Source organism: Coturnix japonica, chromosome 3, assembly GCF_054131305.1.
Source record: "Coturnix japonica strain WE chromosome 3, WE-NBRP24, whole genome shotgun sequence".
In the NCBI taxonomy this organism is placed as follows: Eukaryota; Metazoa; Chordata; class Aves; order Galliformes; family Phasianidae; genus Coturnix; species Coturnix japonica.
Window position 1 is genome coordinate 64,089,265 of NC_140665.1, and position 19,102 is coordinate 64,108,366.

At 41.4% G+C, this 19,102-nt stretch overlaps 1 protein-coding gene across 2 annotated transcripts in view; it reads right to left on the reverse strand.

Moving 5' to 3' along the window:
- Nucleotides 1-2,083: 2,083 nt before the first annotated feature.
- Nucleotides 2,084-19,102, reverse strand: part of AFG1L (AFG1 like ATPase) — a 53,571-nt gene continuing 36,552 nt past the window's right edge. Inside the window, exons 8-13 of one of the 2 annotated variants that reach the window (XM_015858768.3) lie at nucleotides 15,773-15,855; nucleotides 12,568-12,638; nucleotides 12,211-12,311; nucleotides 6,962-7,102; nucleotides 6,503-6,616; nucleotides 2,084-5,398 (exon numbers count right to left, since the gene is read on the reverse strand). In XM_015858768.3, the coding sequence (XP_015714254.2) occupies nucleotides 5,264-5,398; nucleotides 6,503-6,616; nucleotides 6,962-7,102; nucleotides 12,211-12,311; nucleotides 12,568-12,638; nucleotides 15,773-15,855 (645 nt within the window). In that variant the 3' untranslated portion in view covers nucleotides 2,084-5,263. The remainder of the gene's footprint in view (nucleotides 5,399-6,502; nucleotides 6,617-6,961; nucleotides 7,103-12,210; nucleotides 12,312-12,567; nucleotides 12,639-15,772; nucleotides 15,856-19,102) is intronic. The other variant, XM_085543655.1, reaches the window with a different exon arrangement.

Consider the following 19,102-nt stretch of genomic DNA (forward strand, 5'->3'; position numbering starts at 1 on the left):
GCAGCCTCAAAAGGAGAAACACTGCCAGCACAGGAATCAGGGACAGCTGGGACAGAAAGGGGACGCTATCCCCCAGTAGTGCTGCACCAAGCTGAGGGAGGAGAATGTGGCAACTTTGTGTCTGAGGAGAGGTGGCAAAGCTGGGTGAAGGCACTTGTCCAGCATCCCAACTGGGCACCTGGGTACACAGCTGGCTGCCGTTTTTCCCCACAGACACCCCTCACCTGTGCCCTCAGGCCGCACAGCGCCGTGTGCCACAAGCAGGGGCTGAGCGAGCACAGGTGCATCGTGTGCTGGAACCATCTCCCACCCAAAGCGGCCAGGCGGCTCGGACTGAAATTTAATTTGCCTGGTGTGTTCAAGGGACATTCTAATCAGCATTGCCTACAATGGGCTTTGCACCCAGTCTAACCTTCTCCGTTTGCTATTTGCAGTGCTGGAAAACCTTTCCGTCTCACTCTCAGAAGTTTCTATAGCAATCAGTGCCGTCGCAGCGATGGACTGAAAATGGCGAACCATTCAGATTGTAATTTTGCTGGACAGCAGTTGTTCCTCTCTCCACCGGCCTCTGAAATGTCCCTTTTTGTGACATATCACAACTGGAGGAGACCAGCCTTCAGCCCATGCCTGCAATGAGCTTTGTCCCCCCGCACCCTGAATGACTGTGTTAGCTGTGTGCAGTGCCTGAATATCGGCCAGCGGGACCTGGGGCGGGTGCTTGTTCCCTCTGCTCCAGGACAGGCCTTACGTGAGTGATGTTCTTAACAAGGCAGCAGGAAAGAAACAACCCGTCGACACGTCATCGTGTGACCCGAACGTCATCCATCACTGGAGGTAGAACAAACAAGTTACACAAGTGCGTTTGGCTTTACTAATTGTAAAAGAACAGAGGATACAAAGGGAGCTTTCTCTCCGTGTCAGCGAGCTTACTTTCCCTGGTTCATTTAACTTCAGCTTAAACAATCGCTTGATCTTTTGTTGCGCGCTTCATCTTCCAGCGGCTGTGATCTCTCTTAATTACTGTGACGTTCATGAACCGCGCACTAAAAATATATTAAGCAGCAGAACTGAAGCGTTGCTTTCTGCCCCGAGAGGATGTGCCAGGATTGCACCGTGGCTTCTGAAGGAACAGACTGACCATTTCCTAAGCTCTTCTATCTAACAATCTTTTCCTACGCTTTTATGGCTATTGTTGCCCACTGGAAAAAAAGACTGAGCATAAAGCTGAGTAAGGGGAATAGCGGATAAGTGTCTGTAATTTGGCTTTGGACTAACACAGTGCGATGGCACTGAAAGAATTTCAAATCTTTGCACTGGCAGCAGCACTCGAATCTGGGAATATAGGATTCGCATTGGAAAAGAGCGGGTTTTTGTAACGATTTAAATGAACAATTTCAGCTAGAGAGTGGATGAACGGAGCCAACTAAACCCTTCACCCTGACAAAGCACTGGCGGGAGAACTATAGAAACTCATCCAAAATTTTACCAACATGAATGCGGAGTAATAGGTCAGCGAGAAGCATTTCTGTGTTTTAATGACGCTCTTAGAATTCAATTCAATTTGAAACAAAAGTTGTTTTACAAATATGAGGAGAATGCAGAAGGCTGGAGAGGGAGTGAGTGGCCTGCATCCCCCATCTGCTCTGTCCTCCCTCTGCTCTCACACATCGAGCTGCCACCACAAGTCCTGCTTCTTAGCAAACAGGAGGGAAAACACAGGCGCCACTGTAGCCAAAGGGTCAGAAACATCTCCCACTTTGCAGGGCCATGGCTGCTCCTGCTGTTCTGCTGCTTTGCTCCCTGCATTGAGAGGAGCAGTGCTGTGTGTCACAGCAGAACCTCCATAGGATGTGATGTGACGTGAAATGAAACACGAGGAGGATGCAGCCTCCCGCTTCACAGCCCTTGGTCAATCTGTAACATGCTACGGAGAAATTTCCAGATGATCTTTATCACCAGGTATCAACAGAGTCCTGCCAGCCCCTCCTTCATCAGATGTTCCAAGCTGTGCAAAATCTGCTGCCAACCACAGAACTAACTGGCTGATAGTGAAAGCAGCTCTTAAGCAATAAGAACCCCAATCTAGCAGAAGAAGGAGAGCATTTTAATTGTGGTTTGCACTGAGATGGAGCACCCAACCCTCAGGCTGCTGGAGAAGAGAGAGATGTGCAAAAATGAAGACAGAAATGAGAGCCCACCAGTGCCAGGCTGCCAACAGCAGTAACAGAGGACAAACCCGAATCATGTGCCCAGAAATAGTGGGAACAATAAGTGAAATGCTTGTAAAATCTGGACGTATTCCTTTTTCTGCATTACAACATAACTTATTTTCAAATAGCAGAAGGGTTTAACGGGGCTTGTTTATATATTAGACTCAAAATTACATACATCATTTTACAAATTCTCAGTACCCATCAAAATAAAAACCCCATCCAAATGTACAAAGCTGCTACAGGTACAGGAGCTAATGCTGCCATGAAGCACAATCTGTCATTACAGGTAGAAGAAAAGCAGCCTGAATTACTTACAGTTTTAATCACACTGCTCTTTTTTCTTAAAAATAGTTGTGTTGTACCACAAAAAATTACTCTGCAAAGAGGCACATGGTGTTCAGTTGAAGGCATTCATTTGGTAACCCAAATCCCAAACTCCTCATGGAGCAGCTAATTATATTTTGTACTGTTTACAGACCTCCACCCCACAGCCTCAGTATACCCAAATAATTACGAACTAAGGCCAGCAGCACTCCAACGCTACTGAATAGGTCAGTAACATTCTCACTTTATCAACAAGGAAACTGAGGCGAGGTAGTTTGGATCCAGACAGCTGCAGAAAGTGACCTCCTGCATCTGCGTCCTCCAGGACAGGTCTTAATGGAGAAACTCTTCTTCCTCCTTGGCAGATGCTGGTGGCCGTGCTGAGCGCCGGTTGAAACCCAGCCAATTCTGTTCATGGTTAAATTGCTGCAAAACAGGTAGTGTCCACCCAGCTGCAGTGTCACTACGGTCACGTTTACTCACAAAAAGCCACTTGGGGTTTTCCTTCGTAGATCAAAATAACACCATAAGAAGCATACCTCCAATATGAAGACCTCAGGTAGGCTGTGCTCGTTATGCCCACAATACTGCAATTGTTCCCTCAATGTGTGCAAAGGCAAACAATGAAAATCAGTAGCTCAGAACGACAGAGTTGTGTTATTTGTTAAAATAATAATAAAAGAGCTACTGCACAACAACGAGAAAGGCAAATAAAGCTTTAAAGATAGGTTGTCTACAGGGAGCAAGTAACAACACTCACAGAGATTGTATCTTGAATTGCTGGACACTGAGAAATACTTTGAGGTCTTTTCCAACCTCGGTGATTCTATGATTCCTTTCTCAGTCAGGTATTTTGCCACACGTTGGCCAAGAGATTCTCAGCCAGGATGAGGCCTTTACAAACCAACATGAAGCACTTCACGTGGTCCATAATCACATGGATTTTACTTTCTGTGACAGCAAAAACATCACACTGCACCAGAAAGGTTGCTGTAAATGTTTCAAAAATTACATTAACACTCACTCAATAACTAAAGGTTAAATAGAAATGGGTTGTGAATCTGAGCTGATGTGAGTTTGCAAGGTAAGAAAAGCTCAAGAAGCCCACATTGGAACTTGGGATCGCATAAATCCCATACAGGAACATGGGATAGCATAAATCCAGCTATTTCAAGGCCATTAAGGGGCAATTTATTCATAGGCATTTCATTGTTTGCATTTTGGCAACTAAAACATCTTAATGTTTTAATTAATTCATGCCACAGGGACACATCTCAGTCACTGCTCAATCACCTGGCAGCTATTTGACCTCAGGTCCCTCCCACCCCAAACCTGCCATTGGAAAGAGAATTTATGCATTCCACACAATCATAAATGGCACCCTACAAGAAGCTCGTAGGGCTTTACATTCTTTAAGGAAGTGGATACATGTAAATATGCTTCTTCTATAGGTACCACAGCGATCTCTGCTCTGGCATCCAGGCTGGCAGATAGGTTGGTCCCAGCAACTTCTCCTCCTGTCCTGACCTCAACACAGCAACCCACGCTCTCAGTGCTACCACAAATGCTGCACAGATTATAGCAGCTTTTTCTGTTTTTTCAGCCCCAAAATGCTTCTGAAATATTCCCTATTTCCTCTGCCCAATTGCTGGCAGCTCCTACCAAAGAATCCCAGCAGAAGGCTTCCTAGCTGGCCAAGTCAAGGCCGCGCTATGGCTTTATTGAGGAATGTGCTTTGGGAGCAGTGCTGACTGCAGGCCAGGCTGATGAGCAGAGAGTGCTACGCACAAATATATGACCACATACTTAAGTTATATATGCTAGCTTTATCCACATTTAGGCATGTATAAATGAAGTATACAGCTCTGAGTCTGTGTACACACACAGACGTGCACGAATCTCAGCAGTCTCTCTTTAGAAAAACCTAGAAAAAATCTGTCTGAAAGCATAAATCCATTCTTTGGATGGATTAGCAATTCCTAAGGAAACCTCATATATTCTCATTGGATTTTGCATAAATATACATGAAAATTATCAGGTGTAGTCACTCTTGTGGGCATAACCCAGTGGCATCAATTGTAAACTATAAGCGTAGGCTCTAAAAACAGGCATAACCTGTACCAGTAACTCCCAGGCCAAAGGAGTGGTCAGAATAGGAATCCAGACTTGAGCACGTGACTCCCAAAGCATCTGCATTGCTGTAACAACGCCAAGTGCGCAGGAACTCTCCACTTCCTCCTACTATGTGCCTCAGTAGCACTGTCCTGCCATCCCCAGCTCAAGGCAGATGTGCCACCTGTGATGGAAGGTGCCGCAGAGATGAAAGTTCAGGGGTACATTACCAGTGTGAAAGGAGCACGCCCAGCTTGCAAGAAATGGAAAATACAGGGGAAGTATTAAGTTGCACTTACAAGTTAACAGCATTCCCGACCCGCTGTGAACCCTTGCAGTGCCCAGCGTGTCCAGGCTAATTCTAATCCAGTCACACTTCCTCGACATCAAATTACGTTTCACAGAAAACAAAATGAAGGTACAATTTGACACTCCCACACACTGAAGGTACAGAAGAATAAGTCTGCATGTCCTAAGCATGAAAACCGTCCAATGAAAGAAACACAGTCCAGATTAGATAAAGTGCCATTATTATTTCAGTTGTGCTAAGAGGCCTTCTGGCTCTGTAGTTTTGCTTCTTTGCATACTTTCTGGTGCTTTTATTCAACTTTTAATTACAACCGCTCCTTGTTTCTGTCCCCATCTTTCCAGTACTGTTCAGTCTGCATTTCTGTAAGCCGTGAGATGGTACGCTGAAATGCAAAGATCTCCTCTTCTCCCGTGAACATGGAGAGACCTTTGGCAGAATCCTGTATCAGCACACAAAAACAGCGCCGCAATAAGTGAGAAACAGAGCCTTACAGAAGGGATCCGACCTCAGCCTTTATATGCTGAGTGCTTTACAGGCTCGGACAACAAAAACAGCACCATGGCACCAAGAGAAATTAACCGCCTAAAACTGAACAAAACCACCTATTTCAGGTAAGCAATCCTCTGACAGAGCACAGGAAGGTAATAATTTGAATGCTAACACAACAGCCATCTACATGCACTTCTCCGCTGGCTAGTTGTATGTAGATTTACACAGATATAAAAATCATTAACAGTACCTCTAAGAAAAAGGAAAAACAGAATGAGCAACACAGAGAACTGTCTGTGAAGATGAGTGAGGCAGCCCTGGACAGCCTAGAAAGAGGCAGAAGAGACCAATTTCTGGATTTAAATGTCCGAGCTAAACTTATTTTCAGACATCATTGAACACATCAGTGAGGAAAGTTTGAGGGAACTGGGCTTGTTTAGCTTAGAGAAGAGAAGGCTCCAGGGAGACCTCATTGTGGCCCTCCAGTACTTGAAGGGAGAGTATAAACAGGAGGGGAAATGGCTGTTTACAAGAGTGGATAGTGATAGAACAAGGGGAATGGTTTGAAACTGAGACAGGGGAGGTTTATTTTAGAGATTAGGAGGAAGTTTTTCACACAGAGGGTGGTGATGCACTGGAACAGGTTGCCCAAGGAGGCTGTGGATGCCCCATCCCTGGAGGCATTCAAGGCCAGGCTGGATGTGGCTCTGGGCAGCCTGGTCTGGTGGTTGCTGACCCTGCACATAGCAGGGGGTTCAAATTACATGATCACTGTGGTTCTTTTCAACCCAGGCCATTCTATGATTCTATGATCTAATGACTAACAGTCATAATTACCCTAAAACTTATGCAAAATAGTTCTATGTATTGTGATATTTTCCTTGACTATGAACAAGTAACAAAGCACACAATTAGGAGAGCGACAGATAAGCTGCAGAAAACATCAGATCACTGGTTAAACGTTTACTTGATTCCTCTTCTTAAAAATGCTACTGTAATTACGAGACCACAACCAATTTTGTTACAAAAGGGAGAGGATATTAGTATCATGTACCTGGCTCAAGTCCAAATCATCCATCAACACCCTGCTGTCCTCCAGCTCACCGCTGCCAGCTTCCACCATAAACAAGCTTTGGAGAGGAGTCGCTGCAGAGCAGATGATGCGCACCTGAAAGGAACCAGGCAACCATATTCAGCACCCATGCTGCAGAGCTCAGTGCAGGAAGGATTCCTGACCAGTGTCCATACAGCCCAAAACCATTTACTCTCAGGCTGGCTTCATCACAATCTCTCATTACTAAAATGTGGTCATGCTTATCACTCACAGACATACAATACATACTCATTTGCCTTATTCACAGTGGGGCAATTTGTGACACCAGAAGGATGTTTCCTTGCAGCCTTTGCTGCTTATGTTCTGTGGAGTACTGATATTTAATTGGCTGAAGGTGACAGGCAGGTCTGGGGGCTCTCGCTGTTATTCCTACTCACATTTGAAAGGCTCGGCTCTCACCTTATGCTCGTAAAAGGTATCAATCAGAGTAATGAAACGCCGAGCTTGAGTCCTTTTTGCCATGGTAAGAGGTGGGATGTCGCGAACAAAGACTGTGTCAAAATGCTTCGATATTTCCAAGTAGTCACTGGCCCCAAGAGGCTGAAATAAAACAAACCACAGGAAATGGAAACCCGTGAGAGAAAGATCCGTCACACCATACCCTGAACTACTACGCTTACAGACGAAAGGGAGAAAAGTCCTCATCACATTCTTACTTATAAGATGTATAGATCATTTTGCCCTTCCTGACCCAGGTAAGCGTGTGCTCACTCATACCAATGGCTTCACCCAAACACAGTTTGTTAAAAACTTGGCTCTTCTGCACCCTGACCACCTCATGTCTTGACAGCTTCAAACAGAAATGAAACACAAACTGTAAACAGTAATACATAGGAGAATAAAAATAGCTAAGCAACAATGTCAACCTAAAGCCTAAATAATCTGCACAATGAATAGGATGCCATCCAGCAGCAAGACCTCTGAAAGCACACACTAGTTACTAAATCATAAGTACAGCCGCATGTGCTTTGCCTATTAATAACTCGGACAAAAAACTCTTCTGTTTTAAGTACCAAAAGCAAGAGGAAACAGACAAAGAGACTATTTGTAGCAGTTCTTTTGTTTGCAGTTTCGCTTGTAATGGTGCAATAAAATGCTTTAATAAGAACTTTTGTTTCTATTTGTGTACCTAAACCATCAACAGAAGATACAGACAAGAAGTGGTACCTCATTCAAGTACACATTCAAACGTATTCATTTAAAACGACTTTCATTACATGGAAGGTCTTTTTTTTTTCCTGTGAGGTCTACCCTATTAGTACTGCCGGCAGTATTTTATCTTGAGCTTTTAAGTCACTATATTCAGGAAAAGAGCATCACACACCTGAAATCCATCTCGTTAGTTTTACTTGTGTGGGTACATGAGTACATTGATGTGACCATTCCATAAAGTAAGATCAGCAGCATCCTGCACAACGTTACAACTCCCTTCCTAATGCAATGCACTGCCCCAACAGGACAGCATGGCAATAATGCAGGGCAATATTGCTAACAACTTAAAAACAGGAAAACACACATATTGTACCTAACAAACTACTAAACAGATTTACTGTAGGCCAAGCAAAGCCGCTTAACTAGAATCTTTCCTCAAGAAATCATGGGCAATTATTAACGACCATCCATGAAGAGGACTTTGGGTTTTATTTTGAGCATGGAAACAAACCCCCATTCAAAGTTGCACATTCTGTTTACTTTCTCTCTGGTTTCAGTGCCCCCTGCAATTATTATGGTGTGAAAATGTCAAAGAAAGTCAAAGGAACTGGTGGACAAACACAGCAGAGCCAGCCCACTCAGCATCTCACCTCTGGATAAAGGTCAAGACCAGCTGGAAAACAATCGTATTGAGTGCAAAGGGAAACAAGGCAAATAGTAAAAGCATGACACACCTTGTGAAGAAAGGAAGACACTATGCTACTTTTGCTTCTTTCTACTGCCATAAAAGCACTGTTTATAGGTGGCTACAATAGGCATCCTTACAACAGCCAAACAAGAATTCAACCTCCTTCAGCAGCACAAGAAGCTAAGGAATATTATTAGTGATCTTCTTAGTAAAAGTTAAGTCTGGTTAGTCTGGTTCTCTGAACAGCATCCTACAAATAACCACTTAACTTGGTATGTGTTTCTGGTACTGTCTGTTCTTCCTTCTGTTTTACTGGATATTGATCAAAACTGAGCTTCAGAACCACAGCAAAATAATGTAATATTTGTCAATAACCATTTGTTGCCCACTCTTTCACCTGATGAGATTTTTGTTTTCTCGCACAAAACATCAATAGATATGAATTTTTCTTATGGTATTGCTCTTCCTGGACATATATGTAAAACTGCTGTAGATTTTTGTCATTAACTCTGATACCAGGAGTCACTATTTTCTAGGCATTGTACTAATGCAAAACGCATTAGCACTAGCATGGGCTGGCCTCCTTACAAAGTGCTTACCCCACTTCAGCCTGCTGGAGACTGAGTTCTCGCCTTCATTTGTTTTTGTTTTTCCGTCTACTTAATGCATTTTCAGCTATCATCATCTCAGTTCGAGTAGGATGTTTATTATTTGGAGCTCTCTGTGGACTGTTTTAAGAGTTAGTCGTCATCTGTTTCTATTATATATCCCATTAATTAAAGTAGAAAGCACCCGTCTTTGGTGGCTCATCAATTACAAAGCAGCTCATCTTTTAGAGGTCGCCTGAAGAATACAAAACACTTTACATGTGTTAGGAAAAGATATTTCATCTTTGGAGAAAATCTGCTTGTTGACATTGGAAGATGTTCCAGGGCTACTTCCAATAAAACTCCGAAGAGTTGTGACTGAACAGTAACTATAATTTAATGCGGAAACTCCAACACTTCAAAACTGCCTAAAAACAAAATACAGTTTAAGACCACATAACATTTACAACTTAGATATTAAATAACAACAAAAAAAGTACAAAGCTCTTTCTGCTGCTTCCTAAGGAGCCACTACTACGGCCAATGAGACAGAGCACCAATGTAACATATCAAGATCACGATTCAAGTACGGAACAGCAAATACTGAAGGACAGACCTGTGATGCATCTACATCAAAGCCTAAGCAAAAACACCTCTACCCCTCTTCACTATTAATCACACAAACAAAAGGAACATTGAAAAAGTGACAGTTCAGACAGGTGTTAACCTGTGCAGCCTTGACTTAAATCTCTTGAATATAAACACAGTGACCAAACGCTTCCTCCCACTCTACAGGGTTCCTGACCCACACAGTGTCCAGAACAGAGATTCTCACATAACGCACATTCACCAGCATTAGTAAAAAAGGTGGGTATTTTGTTCTTGTTTTCTTGGAGGAACAGCATTTTGACAATTAACATCACCGTTCTTTTGGTTTCCCATCGATAAAATCAGTTTTATAGGTATATTTTCCTACCCTATTAAGACAGTGTGTTCATCAGGCCTTGGCAGTTGGATGACAGGATATTTTTAATAAAGAAAATCCTACAGGATCCGTGCAACTATTGCTTGTCCTTGTAAAAATAAAAAAGGCTAAAATGGTCCCGACTGAATTAAGAAGTCGGTACTGCCAGCAGAGGGCAGCAGTTGCTACGCTCAAGCGAGAGGAAAACTGAAACACTGCCCTGGGAGCTGAACAGCACCTACTCACTCCCATAGGACGCTGGAGGATTAAATACAAGGTACGCTGTCGTCTCAATTATTTATACCAGCTCAGGAGTCAAGCCAAGCTGTCACAACAACCAGGTTTTAAACAGCATGTTATAAGAAAAGTGAAGAAAGAGGATTGGCAGAGGGGGATTTTTTTAAGGTTTAATGGATACTGACCTTAATGTGCGTAAATAAAAATGAAATTTTGCTTTGATGGGGTATGATTAAAAAGGAACAAAAACACAGTTCTGAAAGATTACACCACAGAAGCACATTTACAGGGAGCCATTCTAATAAGGAGATAACTACTCTCATGCCACCACTCCCCACACTGCCACATAAGCCCCAGATGTGGCACAGACCTGAAAACCTACTTTTTATTTTGCTTTAAAGCAATTGAAATGGATCGATATTCTATCACCCCATATTTTACACTTTCCCACATGTTCATATAACATCAAAAAATTAAAAAGAAACAATAAGTTAACATTTGATTTTAACTGAATTAGCTAAAACATAGAACTTTCCTCAGTGAGGGAACTGATGTACAAATTAATGCTATCAAATCAACTGCACGTCACACATCTGTGCTTTGCTTCTATACAGATTAATGGGCAACTGTTAGTTACTAATACCTGCTGCGATATTTTAGACCTACTTACACTGTTGATATGGAAAAAAATACATAGTAAGACATGAAGCAAGAAGATAAACTGTAATACTGTGTAGGTCACTCTGAAAGTAATGCCTCCTATTTATTCCCATGGAAACTACAAGAGACACAGAGAGCACAGTAACAACATTTGATATATAACATACACAGGGGTAGTGGCAGCAGAGAACCCAACACCCACATCACTCTGGCTGCAGACATTTTAAGACCAGAAGAGACCTTGAGATCACCCACTTCCCTAAATGTTAGAGATAGTCAGCCTATGAACAACTACTACTTTAGCTCAAACAGCTCTTCCTAAAATGATACACAGTTTGGACACCAAACGTAGCACAGGTAGCCCTGCCATATTTTATACATATTTTTATACATTAGTTAAATCACTTTTCGATCCATCTAACAGATAATGCCAATTTCTTAATAAGAACGCCATGTACAGAAGTCAACCTTCTCCGCAAGATCAGGGAGACTGGAATTCAATTCATTTCCATTCATTCATTATCTTCAGTATGAAACCAGAAGCAACTTTCCTAAGAACATTTCTGGACTAAAAGCTGGCTGATAGACTGAAGTCATACAGGTCCCGCTCGTGGTTTTTGCCTGTTTGTTTGTTACCACTGGCACACAGTAGCACTCTTTAGTGCTCTGGAATTTCACTTGCAGTCTGAACATTCACTTTAAATAAAAACCTTGTCAAAGATCTCAGCCCAGTTTTCCAGTACTAATGATCTGACTCCTGGGGGACCATCTTCACAGCCCACGAGGTCATACATAGAGAGCAGTTCAGGCATCACACCCACACGCAATCACAAAACACACCTAACAGAATTGGGCAGTATTTAAAGAAATACATCAAGTTTTTGAGAAAGCCTGCGGTTGAACTGGCCACATACAGCTAGTTACAACTAAGGGATGCAACAGAAGATTAGAACAGCAGCAAAGCATTACTCTAATGGCAGCAGGGTTACTCTTCTTTTGCTCAAGTACCAACTTAAAACCCTAATTTTAACAACAGTATTTGGATGCTTTTTATGTGTGAATATGTTTTGTCTACTAATATTCCAACAATGATCCTAGCCCAGGCACAGACTGCAGTAGGATTTTTGAAGGCAATGCAATTAAAAGTGAATTTACTGTATCATTAAAAAGAAAATTATTACTGTTCTTTTGGGAAGTTGGTTGGTTGGGGTTTTTTCCTTTTAAATTCAAAATCTTTCTGCAGGTTAAAAAAGCTTTTAGTTCATTAAGACTTGGAAAAACAGTAAGTTTGTATCGTGTTGCTTTTTTAAACTGTGAAAAGTCTGAGCGTTAACTGATCTAGATTTGACTGGGTACTCACTCTGTCGCACAGCTCTTCAAACGTGAAGTCTGCAATGGTTCCACACGCTTTATTCAGCCTCAGCTCTCTGCCTTGCACTTTTAGAATCCTTGGTCTAGTTACTATGGGAACATGAACAAAGACTCAATCTTCTCTGGATAATTACTATAAAATTCATCTCTTACAGATAGGAAATGCATAGCTTGATGAATAATAGCACATGATTCAACACATAAATTAGACAAAATGCTGATACAATGACTGCCACTTGAGTGTGGCATCAACCCATATACAGCAATGGAACTTATTAATTGGTCAGTGGAGATTGGGCATTGTGTTCTAAATGTATTCTCTTTCAAGAGAAATTAACTTACGTACAATCATTTTGTTTCTGAGCCAGCTCATCAAACAACTTATCCATGACAGCCTCCACATCAGCTTCACTTGTGCTACAGTGAAAAGAATAATAGAATATGAAATTAATAACACTTGAAGCCAACATCAAACAGCTGCCTGAGCCTGCTTAGCTTTTTGCCCATAAAAAAGAGAACAGGATGTTATGCTCTAAATACAAACATTAGATTTAGAATACACTTAAAAGTAGAGAATATTAACTCTCAGGTAGATGATTCTGCCTTATTTGCATACACTGAAAGACTTCTGTGTTTTGAGCCGTTTCCAGTAATGAGGCAATACAGGCAGAGCAGATCCATTAACACTATGTGTACACAATGAGAAAAAAGGCTTCTGGCTCTATCTAGCATGCAAAATAAGAGCAAATAGACAAGGCAAGGCAGTCAAGCACCTAAAGAAGTATCCTTTGAAATGTCTGAAGGGACTTCTTGAAATTAAAGATTAGAGCAGCTTTATGGAGGAAAAGAAAGAAGAAAAAAAATCAAGTCAACTGATTGTATTGAATGAATTGTACACAGCTTGTAAAATTAAAGTGAGATTCATAATGCCAGCATTACTGATTGTATCTGTTTCGTGGTTTTCTGCCACCCCATAAAACACTGTTTTGGAAAAGGTCAACCATGGGTAAGGAAAATGTACAATATCTGTGCATACAGCTGAAGTTTAAGTTCTACTGCTGGTACCATGAGGATGGTAAATCAGTGCAATCAGAGAATTGGTTTTATATTCCAAAATGGTTTACAAGGTCAAACTCTTTGTGTCTGCCCTCCTTAAAGAAGACAGATAATATATCTAGCTGAGTTCAAAAGCAGAGAACAGTAAATTAAGGCTACAGCACACAACAAACCTGTGCTCAAATACACAACGCTTCATCAAAGCTTTTACAGCATTTGGTGCAAAAAGTCTACCCTCACAGACAGCAGATTCACCTAAGTTGTGTTGCTGCACACAGACGTCCGTAAAGCGACAAGTGACGGTCAGCATATCACACAAATGTTTTCCTCTTCATTAAGCCTTATGCATCTTAAAAGTGTTAAAAGCAAAACTGAAATGTCCACTTTAGGAGTTCAAAATTAGTGACACCAAATCTTGTAGACAGAGAGAAATCTGGGGGAAAAAGACTTCTGCAACTTGTATTTGAAGCCCTCAGAACAAAACTCTTCTAAGTAGGTGGTTGTGACAGATAAAATAACTTCCAAAATAACTAGATATCTGAATAAAAAAGTGACAAACAAAAAGGAACAGACAAACCCAGAACAAAGCCATAACACAGGGAGGAGAACACTTACGTATCAGAGAACACGCAGCTGGGCATGCGTGTACATATCACAAAGTGTGAGGTAAAGACTATGAAAAACAAACATGATACCAAGGTGCATATTTGTACCTAATTACCAAGAAAGTTTGTTTTGAAAATAGACACCCGGGACTGAGATCAAGGAAGTTGCTTTCATCAGTCATTTTGTAATTACGTTACGCTGATTGCTTTCAGATGACTAAAAGCAACTTAAGGCAACCCCTAGATGCAACCCTTATTTGAAATGAAGAGTACGCAGATTTAACAGCACAAAGATTTATCGCCAATGTCTGCCATTCACATGGTCACAAGCTTCTCAGCAGAACACCATGAAATGCACGGACAGGGCACTGCTCCTGGGCCTTATTCACACGTCCCTTCTCCTCTGAGAAGCGATGTCACTTTACCCTGTTACCTATGAAAAGCCACGTGTGTAGTCTTCATTTATTTAGAGTATGGAGAGTGAAGAAAAGAACACGGTAAGAGCTTTCCACAGCTATCAAACAGAAGGCCAGGCACACTAAGCACAGCTTGAAGCAAGGACAGCTGTGTGGGGACCAGAGCAAGAGCCACGGGGACCAACTCTGAGATAACAGCGCCTACCTCCAGCAGTACCTCCAAGAAGGCAACATGAAACTTAAAGTAAAAAATAAAATGGAGCCATACAAGAATATAGACCAAGAAATATTTTCTTGAGCTTGTTTGTGGATACAGGACCCACATTTAAGCTGAAATTTCCATACACAGGATGTTGTGATTTCCCTACAGAATTAGCTAGAGATGAGTAGATTCCCTTTTTGCGCATGAACAAGTAACAGTGGGGCCAGGCCCTAACAATCTTGGAACGAAGAAAGCAATGAAGGAAAACATTCAAACACGGGTTCAGAATGAAGTGGAGGAAGAAATCTGGCATTTTGTTTACATTTTCCAGAAGCAATTTACCTGCTGCAACTGTGCTGAGCAGGACTTCTTTCAGACAAAACAAGTAAAGCTTCTATTTTGTAGTGCAGCGACAGGCTTGATTTCATATATTCTTGACAGAGGTGGAAACACTGCACCCTTCTTCCGGCAAACGTGATTTTAAATCAATATCGTACACAGGGTTGAAAGATACCATGGTTAAAAAGCTCATTTTAAGCTATTGTCTGCCTTGCTCATGTTGTCACCAATTGAATAACACTGTAACTAAAGAGCAAATAAGAGACAGAAAAATGCCTGCGATGTAAAGGTTTCAAAGTAGTTTTCCAAAAAAGAAAGGACATTTCTAGTAGGCAGATAATGCTGCGACTGCGCACGTGTTCTTTAAAGACATTTATTTGCAAACACAGAATAAAGTGCTGAAGAAATTTTGTCACAATAAACAGAAAATGTCAAAATATGAGTTTGCTGTTTTTCTTCCAATCCACAGCACTGGTAACACCCAACACGAGATGAATCCTTGTCATTGGAAACACCCAACATTAAATGAATCCTTGTCATTAGATTTCCACAAATACTTAATTACTTAAATACAATAAGGATGTTCTTCTATTATAAGAGAATTGTGCAATCTCTTACAAGAGGATATTCATTACTTTCTAGCCATCTGTCACTTCAGTTCTCCAAACACCACACCTCCCCAAAAAATCTAATTAGTTTTTATTCAGCCACACATTATAAACGATGCTAGTGTGGGTACTGAAAATGTAGTTTAATGAAGTTAATATCGAGGCATAATGGAAGGCGGTTTGCTGAACAAAATGGACCAGAAAGCAAAGAAAGGAAAAGTCACACCCTGCTAATTCTACTACGCATTTTTCATCTCCCATTCACTAAGAAATTATTGGCTAATAAGGAAAAAGAGGGCAAATACCGTACTGTAGATTGACTTACAGGTAGTACAGTTTTCCAGCAGCAGGAAGCACTCGTTTCCTGTAGTCTATTCCAGAATCCAGCTGGACCGTGCTGCAGTATTTCTACAGAGAGGGAAAAAAGAAAGAAGCTTTCCTCAAGCCAAAGCTGTACTTATTGCTGCCTGTATTAGATAGAAGGCACACTGCTGTGGCAAACTATCAGCACGAATATCACCTGCAACCCAGATTTGAGACATAAGACTGAAGTCTCCTTTATCACTACTGAAGCAAAGAAATAAGCTGAAAATTACACACACATTCAAAACAAAAACAAAGTGACTGTTTTCAAAAATGCATCAGTTAGAAAATTTAAACAGATTGGAAGAGCAATGAACAAAGTGGGCATCCCATAATAACCCTGATAGAGCTTTGTTTGGTGCTGGTAGGGATTAGAAATAATTATTATGACATTCAAGAATATACATTTAAAAATGGGAAATGAGGAGCAATAAATGTTTAACAGATCACAACCAACTTTGAGCATCAGAGATGACTAAACCTACTACTCTCCCAGCTAAAGGGAGTTGGGTTTTTTACCTTCTATTAAGATGAAGGGTGCTGTAAGTCAAACATCACGTATGTAAGCTGTCTTACAAAAGTCTTACTACAAAGTCTTGCTACAAAATGCACTGAAGCATAAAGGGGACTAAAAGAAGCTACAAAACCCAAACCCTTTCTGATAACGTACCATCCATTCAGACAAGGCACTTTAAAGAAATAAAATCAAGTTTCTGAGCATTCATACCAGCTGTACTAAACAGTGCTTTATTATTATTATTTACCCAAGGCCTTAAGGTTGAGAGCAATGTTCTCTCTAACCCCGGTGGGATTAAGATTTTACAGCCTCTAGCAAAGGGAATATCTCTGTTTACCTATCAGTACTGCTGCCAACACACACAACTGCTGGCTGTTACACAACCCCAAGCAAAAGAAGCTAAAGAAAAGGAGGGCAAGTTTTAATATTTTATCAGATACACCTCTGATAGCAATTTAATTAAAGCAAGTCAGTTTATTTTTGTAGGTAACTCAGCCCTGTTCTCTGGGTTGGTAGAATCCACTGAATGATTCTGCACTGCGGCTGCACTATGAGCTACTCGTTTATCTTCAATATTCTCACTTAGCATTTCATATTCTCTATCAAACTTTCTTTGAAGCCCATGTGAGGCCATTCAGATATCAAAATTGGAAACGTCAAATCTCACTTACAGCAACTTCATTACAGAAAAAAACATCTTCAGGTTTCGGAAGGACTGTCCCCTGTGATTTAAGGGACAACGGCCCTTTTGAACAAACCACGTTGCACAGGACTCAGTGAATACAAATATCTGCCAGAGTGACTGCGTTGATTCACGGCACTCATTTTTGCCCCTGACAATTACTGAAGGTTCTTACACTTATTTTAAGCCTCCAACTTCTCTGCAGAGATATACAGCGAAACAAAAATGATGAAGAAATGATTCTGAGAGCACAGAATCCCGGGGGAACGCATGTATTTTTAATTGTGGTAAGCGAGAAAGCCATGCTAATCAAATCATTATGCCGGGCTAAGGCTACTGCAAACACAATAGCATTGGTGCTACAATATTATTACAATCTATTCCCTTTCTCTTGGTGAAAGCTTACAAAGGAAAAGAGTAATGGAGCGGAAGAAAAAAGTTGCAGAGACGTGCGATAACATGCAGGAGGAAAGGAGGGTGCGTGTGTTTGCTTCAGCATCAGGCAGACAGGCAGGGCTGGAAGGGAGGTTGCTGAAGTCTGACTGCAAAGCTGTGCACTTGGCTGTTCTTTGACGTGCAGCGATGCTGGGCATCTTTCTACCTAAAGCTGTATTTTTCCAAAGCAGTAGATTAGTTCAAGTACTATTTTCTTCATGTTAGCAGGAATAAAACCCTGCTATAAGGATGGCGGATGTGCGGATATTAAAGTTAAGACAGACAGAACAGCAAACACAGAACTGCACGTACTCAGGAGCGTGGCATGTTTTTTTGCCTTACCAAAATGCACCTGAAATGCTGTAGCCGTGTTTACAGCATGCTGTATCAGCTGTGCTGATATTTACAGCAGCGCTAGCAGCCAGGCTGCTAATGACTGCTGTGAAAAGCAGGCACCGTGTGTGCTCAGATACAGACCAGCAGTGGGGAAAACGGCACAGGTCAGTGAGGCGTGCAGAGATACGTGTCAGCTCTTGGGGATGCAACACTTCAGTCTGTTTGCACTCTGCTTCCAAGCTTAGTGCTCCTTAAACACAACCACAGTCTGTTCTGACTCGTGATATAACGTTACAGTGAATGAGTTTTGAAGAACTGGAGATGTAAATATTATCGACATAGATATGAAGTGCGTCACTTCTCCCAACTTCCCTCCTTTTTCTCATTCTTGAAAATAATTAGTGTTATCAATATTCAGGATAAATCAGTATTCTTAACCCCGGTTAAGAAGAACTGGTTTAAAAAAGCTAATTTATAGTTTGGGGTCCTTTTACAGCTACGAACAGTTGCCTGAGGGAAAGAAACTCCTTTTTCCTATAAGGCTTATAGCATATAACCATAGACACACATCACAGTACATTAGAATCCAAGGTGTTGTAACATTATGTAGCTTACTTGGAAAATACCTGTTAGAAATCATGGGCTGTAGTGCCTTTCATCCAGAAAAGAGCAGCACCCAGTTCAGAGATATATCAAATACAGCTCTTACAGTCCTATTGATTTTTTGCTTCCTTAGAAAGCCAAGGCCAAACAAAACATACACAAGATGGAAAAACACAACTGTGATACACAGCAGTTTTCTGTAACACATGATAGAAACACAGGGACAGCTAACTGGAAACTCTGAAAAATGGAAACCATTGAGGCATTGTATAAATACATATAAAATAGATGGCCACTGCCATTAAAAGAAAATGTTATAATCTGTAGAGAAACGTGTTTTCAGGAAGCGTTCCTTTCCAACATAATTGCTGTTATGTTTTAAGCTTAGAAGGCAGGAACAGCTTTCTCCCTATGTGAATGTACAGCATAGATCTGTAGGTACTACTGAAAAATAACAACAACAACAATAAAACAGAAGCGTGAATAAAACAAGCAATGATTAAATGATGTGGTGGAAGAAGTGGCTGCCAACAAAACATCACACAACCAAGCACTGTTGCAGGCATTGCTATTTCAACTAACTCAGCTCAGATTCCACACTGAGGAGAAAGGGTCCGACAGCAGCACCAGTGAACTCAGGGCTGCTGTGGGAGGACTGCTTGCACCAACAGGCCGTAACAACAGCACTTCTCATCCGCGCTGAGAATGTGCTGGTGGAG